Source organism: Dromaius novaehollandiae, chromosome 2 (assembly GCF_036370855.1).
Source record: "Dromaius novaehollandiae isolate bDroNov1 chromosome 2, bDroNov1.hap1, whole genome shotgun sequence".
Classification (NCBI taxonomy): domain Eukaryota; kingdom Metazoa; phylum Chordata; class Aves; order Casuariiformes; family Dromaiidae; genus Dromaius; species Dromaius novaehollandiae.
The window spans coordinates 149900609-149914329 of record NC_088099.1 but is presented as its reverse complement, the minus strand read 5'-3'; the positions used below and the strand labels follow the sequence as shown (position 1 = coordinate 149914329).

Sequence of the window (13721 nt, the reverse complement as noted above, 5' to 3'; positions counted from 1 at the left end):
CCTTTCCTCACATGCTAATCAAGATTCTTTTTTGAAGTTGATACAAGTTGTGAAGTTTCAAAATCAAAGCTGTACTTTTTCTGGGAAGCAGATGTCTACTTTTGCTAACCTAACAAGTAAAATATAACATTGGACTGAACAAGATAGCAAGAAACTAAGAAATTACCTCAGCAAGGTTGTATAGAGAATGTGACTGAATTTGAGGATATTTAGTTATCTCAAGGTCATTACGTATTTATTGTTGGTTCACAGATTGTAAGTTTTAATTGCAGCTTTAATTAAGTTGGTGCTTTGTGACTTTTTATTATTTTCGACAAAAAAAGCTTATCATTACAGATGGGTATGACTTAAACGTATTTCTTCCTTTGTTAACACTTGAGTTGGTCATTTAAAAAAAATTTCATTAGGTTCTGATACGCAAATATTCTTCTTTCTAATTTCTCAGTTAATGGTGAGTCATCCTCCTCTGCACCAGAGGCTGGTAATTCTTCTGTCTCTGAGCCTCTGATAGGTTCTGTAGAAGCTCCCATGTCTACAGATTGCACTAACACTACGGCAGAACCTCAGTCAACAACAGAAGCAACTGGCTTTTCTGAAAGCCACGCTTCTGCATCATCACCTGTTGTGTCTGCTGGACTTGAAACCGCAACTACAACAGACTGTGCTCCACCTAATTCCGGAAACAGTACAGCAGCAGACACAGCAAAACCAAGGGAATCCTCCTCAAGTACATCTGGAGACCCTGTAAGACAGCAGCCTAGTAATGCCAGTACAGAACCTTTGCCACCAGGGTATGTAGGCTTGGTTTTAATGCTGTAATGTAATTGTGTGGTCTGAATGTGTGTGCAAGAAATTTTTTCTTGCTTGGATTGCCAGCTACAGGTTGGTTGGCTGAGGCATGGTTATTTGATCTAAAATAGAGTTTGTGCTGTGCTAGTCTGACTGGCCAGTAGGTCTTGTCTGAGAAACTAACAGTTGCTTGCTGATTTGCTGAGACAGTAATGTGATTTAATAGAGGAACTCTTGGGTATTTTGGACATGAAGATTGCCGTTTGATGTATTCAAACTTATTTCATACTTGGGTCATAACTCATTGTTCCTTTGGTTTTAAACTGTAAGAATGTAGTAAGGATCAACTTACAGAGAAGAGAAAATGAGTAAAATATGCTAAAAGTACTTGTAGGTGCTTGCAATGTAACAATGCATCCAATAATGCTATAAATAAAAATACAGGTTTGAAGTGTATGTGCTTGCTAAGAACAGCTAGAAACCTTTAATTCTACCAGTGTTTGAAACTACTGTTGTTGTCCTAAAGGTTAAAGACAAAAGTAAAGATGAGCTGAGACATCAACTGAAAATATATTTTGTGTTCAAATACATATATTGATCTTAATAATTTTTGCAGATGCTTTCATGTTTGGATGAAAAGATGTCTTCAGTAACTTACTGAAAATCCTGACATTTCTGTACTATTCTAATTATTATCTAGAGTAGCAGTTTCTGAACACAGAAATTATTTCTTACTCTCTGTGTTGAGAGTATGCCAGCGTAGCTAAGTTTTTGGAGAGAGACTCTCTTGTACCTGCTCCCTCTGAAACAGGTTCAGTAAGTAATTGGTGACATTGCATCTGAGTTTTTGGAGTTGGATGAATACAGAACCCAGGAATCTAGAAAAATCGAAGTAGTGAATGTACTTGAGATACAAAGCTTTTAATTTTCAGGACTTTTGAGAATGAAAACTTTTTGTAGGTGGGAATTCCTATGGTTCTCGTGCATGCACATGCACACACTTTTATTTATTTATTTATTTTTTTTGTATGCTTTCCCATTGAGGACAGGGACATGAGTTCCAGGCATAGCACTTACTTTGGCCAAATACATCAATTTGTCATTTCTCCCTGACCACTGGTTCCCCTTTTTCCCAATCTAGTTGAGTCTCTGTTATGTTTAGCCCTACTGACTTAGAGTCTATTACATGCTGCTGTTCCTTTCCATCTTCCCGTGGTACTAGCAATGAACCCTTTCAACTTCAGAATGCATTTTGTAGTATTTTTAAAAAGATATTCTGTATTAGTGAGGAAATTCACATCAAGTCCTACATGTGGCAGACAAAATGTTGTTCTGTCTACATTTTTAGGAGCTTGCATACATTTTTAGGAGCTATATGATTACATATATGAGAAAAGCAAACATGTATGTCCAATGCAAGCAAAGCCGTCAGCTCTTCACCTAACATTTCTTCTTTTTTCTCTCCCGTGTATAAATACTGTTTGTTGTATTAAGACAGTCTTCAGCACCACAAAAACAGAATTGTTTATAACGGTTGGTCGTCTGTCCATCTTCATTGTAAGCATTTTGCAAATACATTTAAAGAAATAATCCTCAGGGATTTCAGATAGGGAATTATTTACCAGGTCAGGAAATAGAAACACAAGACAGTTATCTGCTAGCACACATTCAGGTTCACTCTGAAAGGTCCTGTTGTTTGTTGGATATAGTAGGAGACGGTGCCTCAAAATATGAGTTCCCTTTCTTTTGTGAGAAGTGTATGTTTGGAATTGCAAAGAATGTGTTTTGTGAAAGTAGAGGAATTTCTAAACACATTTTGAATGAGGTTCTCTCAACATCCAAACCTTGAGCAGATAATTACTTGGCTTTGTTTTCACATGTTTTAAATAGAATTTGAAAATGCTTGTGAATATTTATGTATGTTCATTTTATGTACCAAGTCCTTTAAAGAAGTCTGTACAGTGATACTTGTTCAAGTAGGAAGTAGATGGTGTGTATTCCAGTGTGAGTTGCCTTGGGATTTCTAGAGTGAGGCTTGGATAATAATACTCCTATTCAATAGCAATGTGTTTTTTTGGCTTAGTGAGAGCTAAACCTTAAGGAAGCATATTCATCTTGACTTATATAAAAGTATTTTTGTCTTAAAGATGGGAGCAAAGAAAGGATCCTCATGGTAGAACCTATTATGTTGATCACAACACGCGAACTACAACATGGGAAAGACCACAGCCCTTACCTCCAGGGTACTGTAGACTTCCTTTGATTTAAATCTGATATTAATGCTTTTTTTTCTTTTAATTTTTTTTTGGTACGGGGAAAAGTACAGTGTTAGTTTTAGTAAGCAGTTCATAAAAACTGTATCAAATATCATATATGAAGAAATAATAACTTTCAGTTAATTTAGAATAATATTAATTGCAGCTGTTTTCATTAGAATGTTGGTATTTATATATAATGTTTGTTCTGATCACTAAGAATTAAATAATGCACATTTTATTGCCTTTTTTAGATGACACCTTTAGGTGTAGTGCAGTGGTTCCCAAACCATGGTTCCTAGGCAAAGTGTTTTCTGTGAAACCTCCCAACATTGCTCGTGGCTGCAGGAAACTAAAGATAAAACTGAGACAACAGAGAGAGAGGCCATGCTACTGTCTGCAGTCTATTATCTGCTCAGTATAGTTGTCTTTGTGCCATAAAGCTGGGGAGACCAGTGATATTTTGTATACTTTAGAAATTAAAATGATGGCTATGACTGCCGGTACTTGATTGAAATACTGCCTAGGAATTTATCCCAAGGAGAAAATCAGTTTTGTAATGTTACTGAAAAATACATAGCTGTTGACATTTGTATTTCTTGATAGCTGGGAAAGAAGAGTTGATGATCGTGGAAGAGTTTACTATGTGGACCACAATACTAGAACAACAACATGGCAGCGACCGACCATGGAATCAGTCAGGAACTTTGAGCAGTGGCAATCTCAACGTAATCAACTGCAGGGAGCTATGCAACAATTTAACCAACGATACCTCTATTCGGTAACTTTTAAATAATATGTAGAAATTAGTAGAGAGGTACACTTTTTTTGTTGAACTTCTTCTAAAGTCATTTCATAACTGTTCAACTGTGTGTGTTATAAGTTTGATATCAGTAATTTAAATTTTGGTTCTGTTGAAAAATGAGATCTGCTTCAAAGAAAAAAGAACAAACCTATTCCCTTCTGAGTCTGTTTCCTAACTTGAGCATTGAGGATTGTATGGTGCTTGAGACTTTAAATTGCAATAGTAGCAAGTAAAGCTAAAGTACTTCCTTGACTGAAAAGGAACTTGAATGCTGGTTTATGGGCGTTTTGAGCACTAAATGGCATTCAGCTCTTTTAGTGATTCAGAATCTTTCATCAGTAAAGGTGGTAATTTTTTTTTTCTTTAAACTTTGGTGCTCATCTGGAAGCCTGTGCATCTCTTCAGCTCTGGAGTTTCCTGCGTGGTTTTCCGTTTCTCTCAGATAGCTTAAGTGAGCAGCTTTACAGGAAGAAAAAATTATGACTAGCTTGAGACAGATTGAAAAATGCAATTGGATAAATAGGTTAATTTATTTTTTTTAGAGTTAAGAATGGTGGCACCTGCAAGTCACTGTCACTCTAAACACTTGGATGTTAAGAATTGTATTCAGTCTCTTAACAAAAGATCCAGTCCTAGAGACTTTCATGAGTGATACAAAGCAAAGCTGGAGTGTTTTAAAGAAGGAACCATTAAGTACAAGTCTGAACCAACTTCATTTAACTCCTGGACTAGGACTCTATGCATCCACAGACCTAACTTTGCTTTGAATTTGATGGGACTGTTTTATTCAGGTACCCACTTTGAAGTAAAGGATACTACTGTGTTTTTATATTTAAGATTTCACCCTTTGCTTATCTAATTAGGCATCCCCTATCATCACTGGTAGTTGGGGAAACATGTATCACCTCTGAATTTTTTTACTGCTGGAGCTATGCATCAAAGTCTACTTATCTTAAACACCTAGAGAAAGATGTGGGTATCATAAACCATTCTTAACTGTAGGACAGTGTCGTAGCTATACTGGAGTTATTCACTTGTCTCATACACATTGAAATTTGTCTGGATTCTCAACTTAACTGTATTGCTGTTTGTTTTATTGGCGCTTTGTTTCACTCCTGCTCTGTCTTCAGGGCTTCGTGCCAATACCTTAGTGCAGTCAGAACTGATGCCTCCTGAGATACTGCCTAAAGCGTAGGGATAGTCTCATCAAGTCATTGAGATAAGTCGCCTTGATGCAGTATAAACAGAGAAATGATAACTACCATTTAAATAGGGATGCGCTGAGATGCTTGACAGCAAATGCATTCTTAGTACAAGAGTAGAAAGATACTGATTCTTGCTAAAGAAATATAAGCAAACCTCCCATCATTGTCTTTTTTTTTTTTTTTTTTTTTTTTTTTCTCCTAGGAATTTAGATAACTTTCAATGCTAATCCAGGAATTACAGCTGAGATGTGTAGAGCCAAGAACTCCTACTGAGTAACTTTCTTTACTTGTACTACCTTGATCAGGTGATTAAAGGTGAAAAAAAAAAAAAAAAAAAAAAAAAAAAAAAACCAACTCACTTGTCCTGATCCTAAGAATTTTTCTGAGCTAGATTTGTTCTTTTAGGGGACAAGTAATATATTATATAAATATAAATAAATATATAATATATTTATAAAATTCAAATGATAATCTTTTTTGATTTAATAATAACTTTTACTGAAGGCCACACTGACTCATTTCTTAAAATGCCCCTTCTGCCCTTAGAATCATGAAGTTAGAATTTGTTTGTCAGGCAGAACATACCTGTAGGAGAGAGAAGTTTTTGACTTACATGCTGCTATATGCTTTTCTTCTATGGTCAATCTGCAGATAACTTCTTCCTCTGGGGGCACTGCAGGACCCTGCCTATAATAGTGTTTTTTAAGTGAGATTGTAGTGTATTTTTTTTTTTTTTTAGGAAACAGTGAATGAATGCTCTTCCTTATTAAGAGAATGTTTCAACTACATCGAATGGTCAAAGTTCAACTTTTTTAAGTGAAAAAAGAAAATGGATAGGGTATATTTATTTTAGTTATTCTTATCTTTTCTGTTGTGTGCTCCTGGAGGCACTTACCTGGAGTTGGGGATTTTAATTATCTTACTTTTGATTTATATGCATTTCTTTCTAACTTCTCCATTCTCTTTTGTCGTGTTATCATAAGAGTAGCTGGTCCTTTTTTTTCCACTTCTAATGAGAATACTGAATGTACTAGTGATCAAATAACTACTTACAGACTCTAGTTTGTTCTTGAACCAGCTCCCTTTGTTCCTTGCACCTTTTGCACTAATTTTTGTATTTAGATATTCCAGAATACTTAATGAGAGGAGTTGCCTCAGATTTCAAGTTAGTTTATCATATAATAGTTACAATATAAATAGGTTGTTACTGATTTTTTTTTTTTTAATAAATTTAATGTCCCTCAACTATGTGCATTCAAATGAGTTCAAAAAAATGGAAGAAAAGTGTGTATATGGAGGGAAGATACTTACGTGATAAAATTAATACTCATCCAGAGTAGATACTAAAAAAAAAAAAAAAAGATTTAGAAAGACTAAGTTAACTTTCTTTAAATATTACTGTCCTCTTATACAATATGTATGAAATAATGAATGTGTTAAAAAATGTTCGAGCATTATGATTTGTTTGTTTATTAAAGGTTACTGCTTGATGGAAAAAGTGGTGATGACTAGCTAGAACAGCCTTGTTCATCCTGCAGGTGGTTACTTCACATCATTTTGAAAGCTCAAAGCTTGCTAATATATAGGAATATCTCTGAAAGTCATTAAATATTTTTTAAGGATGGGCCTTTGTTACTAATTAAGAAAAAAGATACAGCACATTTAGTGTTTTGACATCTTAATTTCCTTATGCAGAATATGCATCCTGCACAATGCAATATCATGTAGACATATCTGAATTAGCTGTGAGAGATGTAAGGTACCAGAAACAGTGTGACTATATCAATGAATGCTTTACCTGGGTTAATATAGCGTACTGCTTTTGGTATTGAATCTGGCTCATCTGATGCCACTGCCTAGCATTTCACTGTGTTCTGTTAAATATACATTAAGCAGCAAACACACACAATTCTTTGAACCAACTAAGATGATCAGAAATGTCCAAATCATACCACCATTCAGTTCTTTGACAGATGGCATCTTTTTGTTAAGAATCATTCTTTTTATCCTTGCAACGTAGAAAACTCTGGCTACAGATGACTGTGATTGTATAGTTTCTAAAAGCAGGAAAAGCTAACTTCATTTGGTGCTGAAATAATGTTGATAATTCTCTGTTTGCAACTAATAGCTGTTGGATAGAAAAAAAAGGTTATATTCATTTTGAATTTAACCACTGTCTTTTCTTCTGATACTTGTTCTGTTATTGTTTCAGAGGAAAACAGGAAAAATACTGTAGCTTTTCTTGCCTGAATTTGCTGTTTGTAAACTCTTAAGTGTGTTTGAGATCTTTGGATTACATGTGCTATATAAAGCCAAAGCAGTATTAGTAGTAAAGTGATCTTTAAAATATTCTTTGGAAAACGTAAATTGGTTGCCAGTTACCAAAATTTCATTCTGCATAAAAAACCAAAACAAAACAAAAAACCCCCCATGTGACTGGACAGGTGAATTTTAGTGTCCAAAACGTGTGGAGATGTTTGTAATTAGAGCATGGATCTTGCAGTCTGGGGGATTTCTGCCTTTTATATTCTCTTTATCCTATGCTTTGTATTTTTGGAAGCTAATGGGAGACTTCTGCAAGATTACAGTGTAATACAGCCTTAGCATGGTTCATAATGACAATTTAGGCTTTTTTTCCCTTCTTTTTTAAACCTTGCTGTGTTGGTACACATCTAGTATAATTTTAAACATCTGAATATTTTAATGGAACACAACTGCTTTTGCAAAGAACAAACAAGTCTGAAAATAGCCAGACACTGAGAGAAGACACATCCTTTTTTCAGAGGAAGTAAAGACGACCTGTATTGGTGATGGTCATTGTGTTTCCACACTTATTTTGAAATGTATTTATTAATGGTTAGGCGCGTTTTTTCCTTCAGTCGAAGTTTGCTTCGACTGCACTCTTCAGAGTGGAGGATTCCTGCAAATAAGAAGGCTTGACTAGGGAGTAAATTTTCTGGAATGTGCTATGACATAAATGGCAAAAAACTTCATATTATGATTTCTTGTAACATCTCTTTCATTTTGTCTTTTGTAAGACTTAAGATCATGCTTAAGAACAAGCATATTCTTAAATCAAGCAAGAACAAGAACATTGTGCTGATCTGCTGATATGTATTTCCACAAAACTTTTATGAACTTTACATCTTTGAGACTACTGGCTGTCTATCAGGTTTGCTGTAGGAAGGGAAAGGAAGGGACATGAGGTTGGAAACAGTTGACCCAAGTGTACAAATCATTACTCTTACCATATAATGTATATTTCACCATGAAAACAGACTAAAAATGGCACGATGTTTTTACAGAATGGATAGACTTCAGAACTAGTGGTAATCTTAAAATACATTAAGAAAAAGAAACATGAATACTATTTGATCTAACTGAGTGTCCTTTTGTTTATAAATAGGCTTCAATGTTGTCAGCAGAAAATGATCCGCTTGGGCCTTTACCACCAGGTTGGGGTAAGTTAATCAGCTGTTGATTTCAGGAAGCAGCAATTACAGAATTTGGAATGCAATTGTTGTATAGTTTTGTTGTTTGCTTTTTTCCCCTAGAAAGGAGAGTGGATTCAAATGATAGGGTGTATTTTGTAAATCATAACACAAAGACAACACAGTGGGAAGACCCTCGAACCCAAGGGTAGGTGTGTATATTGACTATGAAGATAAAAAGATCTTTCTTAATCGTTATGTTAAATTTCATGATGTGGGGGGAAAAAGTACTATCTGCAATTTCTTCTGCAGTTTACAAAATGAAGACCCTCTTCCAGAGGGTTGGGAAATCAGATACACTAGAGAAGGTGTCAGATACTTTGTTGATCATAATATGAGAACCACCACCTTCAATGATCCTCGTACCGGGAAATCTTCTGTGTAAGTGAGAAATTAAATTAATTTTTAATTGTTTTAGCTTGTTATATCTTGATGATGAAGTTCTCTTACTAGAAAAAAATACTTTTTTCTATACTTTAGTTAGAATTGACCACTGAATTATGAATGAATTTGTTTTCTGTAAATTTAATCTATGTTTAAGATTTAATTATCAATTTCTCTGTGAAGTACTCTGAAATGCTGCTCTAAGATTCAGTAGTTTTTATAGAGTGTTCAGATTCCAAGATTGTAAATGCAGAAATTGAGAGGAGCAGTAACATAAACATGAATGTTCAACTAGTATAACTAATAGTTAAATTCTTAAAAGAAACAATGAATGCTTGTAAAGAATATTCCTTGTAGTTGCACTGTATAGCAATGTTAAAGCTTAAGCAAAATAGTTCTGAATATATTCAAAATTTTATATGTGAATGTTCTTTTAAATAGTTTTATCAGAAGTATTCACCCAAATGATGGTTGCTGTCTTAACATCTTTAATGTAGGGTAAGATTTATTTCTGATGACATGTTGATGGCCTTTACTTCAAAGAGCTAACAGATTACTGTAGTATAAATTCCTTCCTTGTAGTATAAATTCCTTCCTAGTTCCACAAACAGCTGAATTTATGAAGCCTTACATCTTATGTCAATCCTTGTTGACTAATGTGACTAAGTTCATACTGCAGTTTTTCTCAGTAATGCAATAAATTAGATGTCTGTCCTTTAGCTAGTTTCTAATTTTCACAAAATTGATAAGGATTTGAAATCCTCAAGATGTTTGCCCTTTTCTCAAACTTGGTAAACTGGCTAGTGCCTTAAATAGAGGAAAGTGGGGGGAGAAGGGAAAGGTGAGAAAGATGGATATAGTGAACCATCAATTGCATTTTGCTTACTTGGAAAGCCATACAAAAACAAATGGGAGCATATATTAGATTTCCATGGATGATCATTTCTTATGATCAAAACTTTTGTGTTAGTGAAATCTACAAGATGTTGTTTAGAGTTGAAAGTACTGTTTGCTGTCTGTGAAGTTAATGCATCTCAAATGTATTTCCTTACAGAAATAAAGGGCCACAGATTGCTTATGAACGCAGCTTTAGGTGGAAACTTGCTCATTTCCGTTACTTGTGTCAGGTACTGAATAAGTAATTATTTACTACTTATGACTATTTCAATTTATATTTTTATGTGCTGCTTTTTAACGTTACTGCTTTGTGATTACAGTCCAATGCGCTGCCAAGCCATGTGAAAATCAATGTATCCAGACAGACTTTGTTTGAAGATTCTTTCCAGCAAGTAAGACTGCAGTTTTTGTTGTCTTTGTCAGGACAAAGTGTAAGAACAAAAGTGGCTGTACTCAGTTCAGACTAATGGTCCTTCAAGCAAAGTTAATCTTACTCTGGTCGTAGCTAAAGGGGGATTCCTAGAGAGCACTATAAGACTAATCAAAATCCTTGCCTTCTCTGTGCCATCAAAACCTCTTGAAAGAGATTCTTTAAGCAAGAAGAACCATGTAAGAAGTATAATATTAATGAAAATATAGTACATTCATTTTAGATCGGAGTAAACTACATTTTGAAGTGATTTGCCTAAAACAGAAAACTCTGTAATATATCAGATAAAAGACCCTTCCTAGTCTATTTTCCTTTAAGGGGGGCTGATAATGAATGCCTTAGGAGGAAGGTAACAGGGCAGCCGTATACTGATACATTCCAGATATGTTCTCCTACTTGCTAGCAGTCTGCAGCACGAGGACTTTAAGTCAGAGTTGGTGTCTTTGTGTTCAGTAGTTGTTAATTGCATGTTTCATGAGTTGGTCTAAGTGCTTTCTGAATGTGTATAAACTGTTGGCATTTCTGTATCTAATAAAGTCTGAATTTGAAGGAGGAATTGCATTCAAAGTACATCAATTTATTAAAATAATTATTTGGTTTTTTGGATAGATTATGGCATTAAAACCCTATGATTTGAGAAGAAGATTGTATGTTATATTCAGAGGAGAAGAAGGATTGGATTATGGTGGCTTGGCAAGGTAAAAGAAAATTTGTTTAAAATTACGTATTTATTTATTTTTAATTATACTGCAACCCTGATTTCTAATGTCATTCCGTTGGCAAAGAAACAACTTTTGCAGTTTCAGCTGGGTAAACTTTCTAGCTACTTTAATGTATTAGATAGGTAGAACTGGCAGTAATGGCTATTGTTTATGGGTTAACACTTTACATTAGTAAAACTGGGTTCTCAGTTCAGTTCTTTGATAAAGATTGATACTTAAACTGGAATTTTTTTAATACAGAATAATTGTTCTAAACTGAGTTGTTTCAGATACTTCCTGTCAGAAACTTCACCTTTTCCAGAGGCAGGGATTATGGAAAAATAAATGGTTTTGCTTCTTTGGAAAAATGTACAAACGTCAGATTGGGGCTGATATGAGCAGAAAGGGTATTAACAAGAAGAGCATAGCACAGGCATGAAGTAAAGCAGATGAGCAGAATATGTAGCCTGGACAGGAGTGTGAAAGAAATAGAGCACAAGTTTTTCCAAAATTTGAAATAGAACTCAAAAGGAAAGTCTGAAAACAGGAGAATCATACACAGTGTGTGTTTCATCCATGGTCCATATGGAGAGTAACCATGCTGCCAGTTACATAGCTCAAATATTACTGATGATGAAAATTTCAGTTCTACTGCAGATTCAGGGAGCTAGAAGTAGTTAAAGTGAGAGAATTTTTCTTTCCTGTTTTTTAATGTAAGGGTATTTTGTTGTTGTAACTTAAACAAAATTCCTTTTTAACATAGTAAAATATAAATGGAGAAAAAAATATAAATGTAGAAATCCATAGGTTTTGGTTGATTAGTGTCCGTATGATGCTGACACTGTGCATAAGACAAGAACCAAGAGAGTTCAAGGAATCTGTTCCAGAGAAACCAAGTATTCCAAACTATTCCAACTAAAAGCATTAAACTGAACAGTGTTAGTCACAGAATTCAGCAGAATAAATAAATAACAAAAATGTGTATACATTATAGTTTCATAGCCTTAGGAATAAGTCTTGGCTAAGGTTTTGGAAGTGAAATTGAGAAGCAGCAAGGATCTCATTGTAACTTTAGTTGAGAACAGTTAAATGACACTGAGTAAATGTTCATGTACTGACTTGCTAATGTAATACTGCACTGATACAATTATAGCAAGCTGACACACCTGATTTGTCCTCCTGTCTCTTAGCATGCTAAACTCAGTGCTCTGTCCAATTCGGCACATTGTGTTTAGAGAAACGGTCTGGTATTATGTCCTGTGGCCAGTTCTAGCTAGAACCCTACCCAGCAAAAACCTGAGCTGTGAGGAACATGCTAAATGTGACAGTTTTAACAACCCTTTCTGAACTCTGGAAACCATGAATTTGTAACATTAGCATTTTTAATGGTGGAATTTTTTTATATTTAAGAAGTATATGATTCCATATATTATTCTGTGATTATAATATAATGCTGTTTATATTATTTTTCTAAGTTTGCATATGTTTAGATCATTTTGCTAGTTACCTGAGGGGAATGGTGATAAACATCTGTATTTGATGTTTTTATGTGTATACATGTTTTTTTTCCTTAGAGAATGGTTTTTCTTGCTTTCCCATGAAGTACTGAACCCTATGTACTGCCTATTTGAATATGCTGGCAAGAGCAACTATTGCCTGCAGATAAATCCAGCATCAACAATCAATCCTGATCATCTTTCATATTTCTGTTTCATTGGGCGCTTTATTGCCATGGTAGGTTAGATTTTAAAGGTTTTATTGTTTGCTGTAGCTGTAAGTTTATTCCTGAGTAGTATTTGTTTTCACATTTTTTTGGAAAGATTCTTTTAATTTCTTAATAAATAAAAGATTAAGGTGTGTAAGGCTATAGACCTAAAACATTTTCCGAGAATTAAGTCTCTTACACACTGAAACTTGCTGGAATGATGATGAAATCTAATATGAAATTTAATATAAAAATATATTGTTATCAATTAGATATGTGTACTTCATGCAGACTGCTGTTTTCTTCCATGCCTGATTGAGTGTCTGAATACTGATTCTCTGAAAAATGTGATTAGTATTTTCCTCAAAAGCCTTCTAAGTTAGACTTAGTATATACATTACTATAATCGAAAAATGGAATCAAAAATGTTTTTCAGAGTACAGTAAGCCTTAATCCACACACATATACTTGGACACAAAGGTCATATACTGGGGAGAGCAAAAGTTGGCAGGGAGCTGATAGTTTCCTGCTTCTCTGCCATCAGGTTTCACTTTAACTAAAAGCTAACAGGTATGTTGTGTCATTACTACTTCTGGTATCAGTGAGCCAAGTTTCTTCAATGGAGTTTTGCTTTGTCATGTTTCTTTTCTTACATCTCTTGATACAGTCATCTTTCTCCATAACCATCATGATATCTACAAGTAGCCTTCAGGGACATCTCACAACATGGTGAAACCAAACAGAGTAGATAAAAGTGTGTTTGTAGATTGAAGATTTTGTCTCCTCCTTCTGTCATTAAGGTTTCTTGCATGAAGTTAGATGGAGTAAATACAAGCAAAGTGTAACTTAAGCAGAAAAAATTCTTTCAGATTTAAAATAATTTAGGTTTTGGATTTTTGGGGGAGCTTTTCTTATAGCTGCTCATGAAACATAAATTGTTCACTTTTGGTGGTAACAGCTCTGATTTCAAGGGTTTTATGGCCAAATTCACTATTTCTATGTTGCCATGGAAAACTGATTTCACTGGGTTAACACTTTCAATAGGCTGCCATTATTTTT

At 34.6% G+C, this 13721-nt stretch overlaps 1 protein-coding gene across 6 annotated transcripts in view; it reads left to right on the top strand.

The window, feature by feature from the left end:
- The window catches only part of WWP1 (WW domain containing E3 ubiquitin protein ligase 1), a 59401-nt gene that overhangs the window by 36816 nt on the left and 8864 nt on the right, over positions 1-13721 (top strand). For all 6 annotated transcript variants that reach the window (XM_026099758.2, XM_026099759.2, XM_064507783.1 and 3 more), the window contains 10 exons: positions 446-791; positions 2937-3032; positions 3651-3825; positions 8461-8515; positions 8609-8693; positions 8798-8926; positions 9984-10056; positions 10147-10218; positions 10866-10954; positions 12532-12691. In XM_026099758.2, the coding sequence (XP_025955543.2) occupies positions 446-791; positions 2937-3032; positions 3651-3825; positions 8461-8515; positions 8609-8693; positions 8798-8926; positions 9984-10056; positions 10147-10218; positions 10866-10954; positions 12532-12691 (1280 nt within the window). The remainder of the gene's footprint in view (positions 1-445; positions 792-2936; positions 3033-3650; positions 3826-8460; positions 8516-8608; positions 8694-8797; positions 8927-9983; positions 10057-10146; positions 10219-10865; positions 10955-12531; positions 12692-13721) is intronic.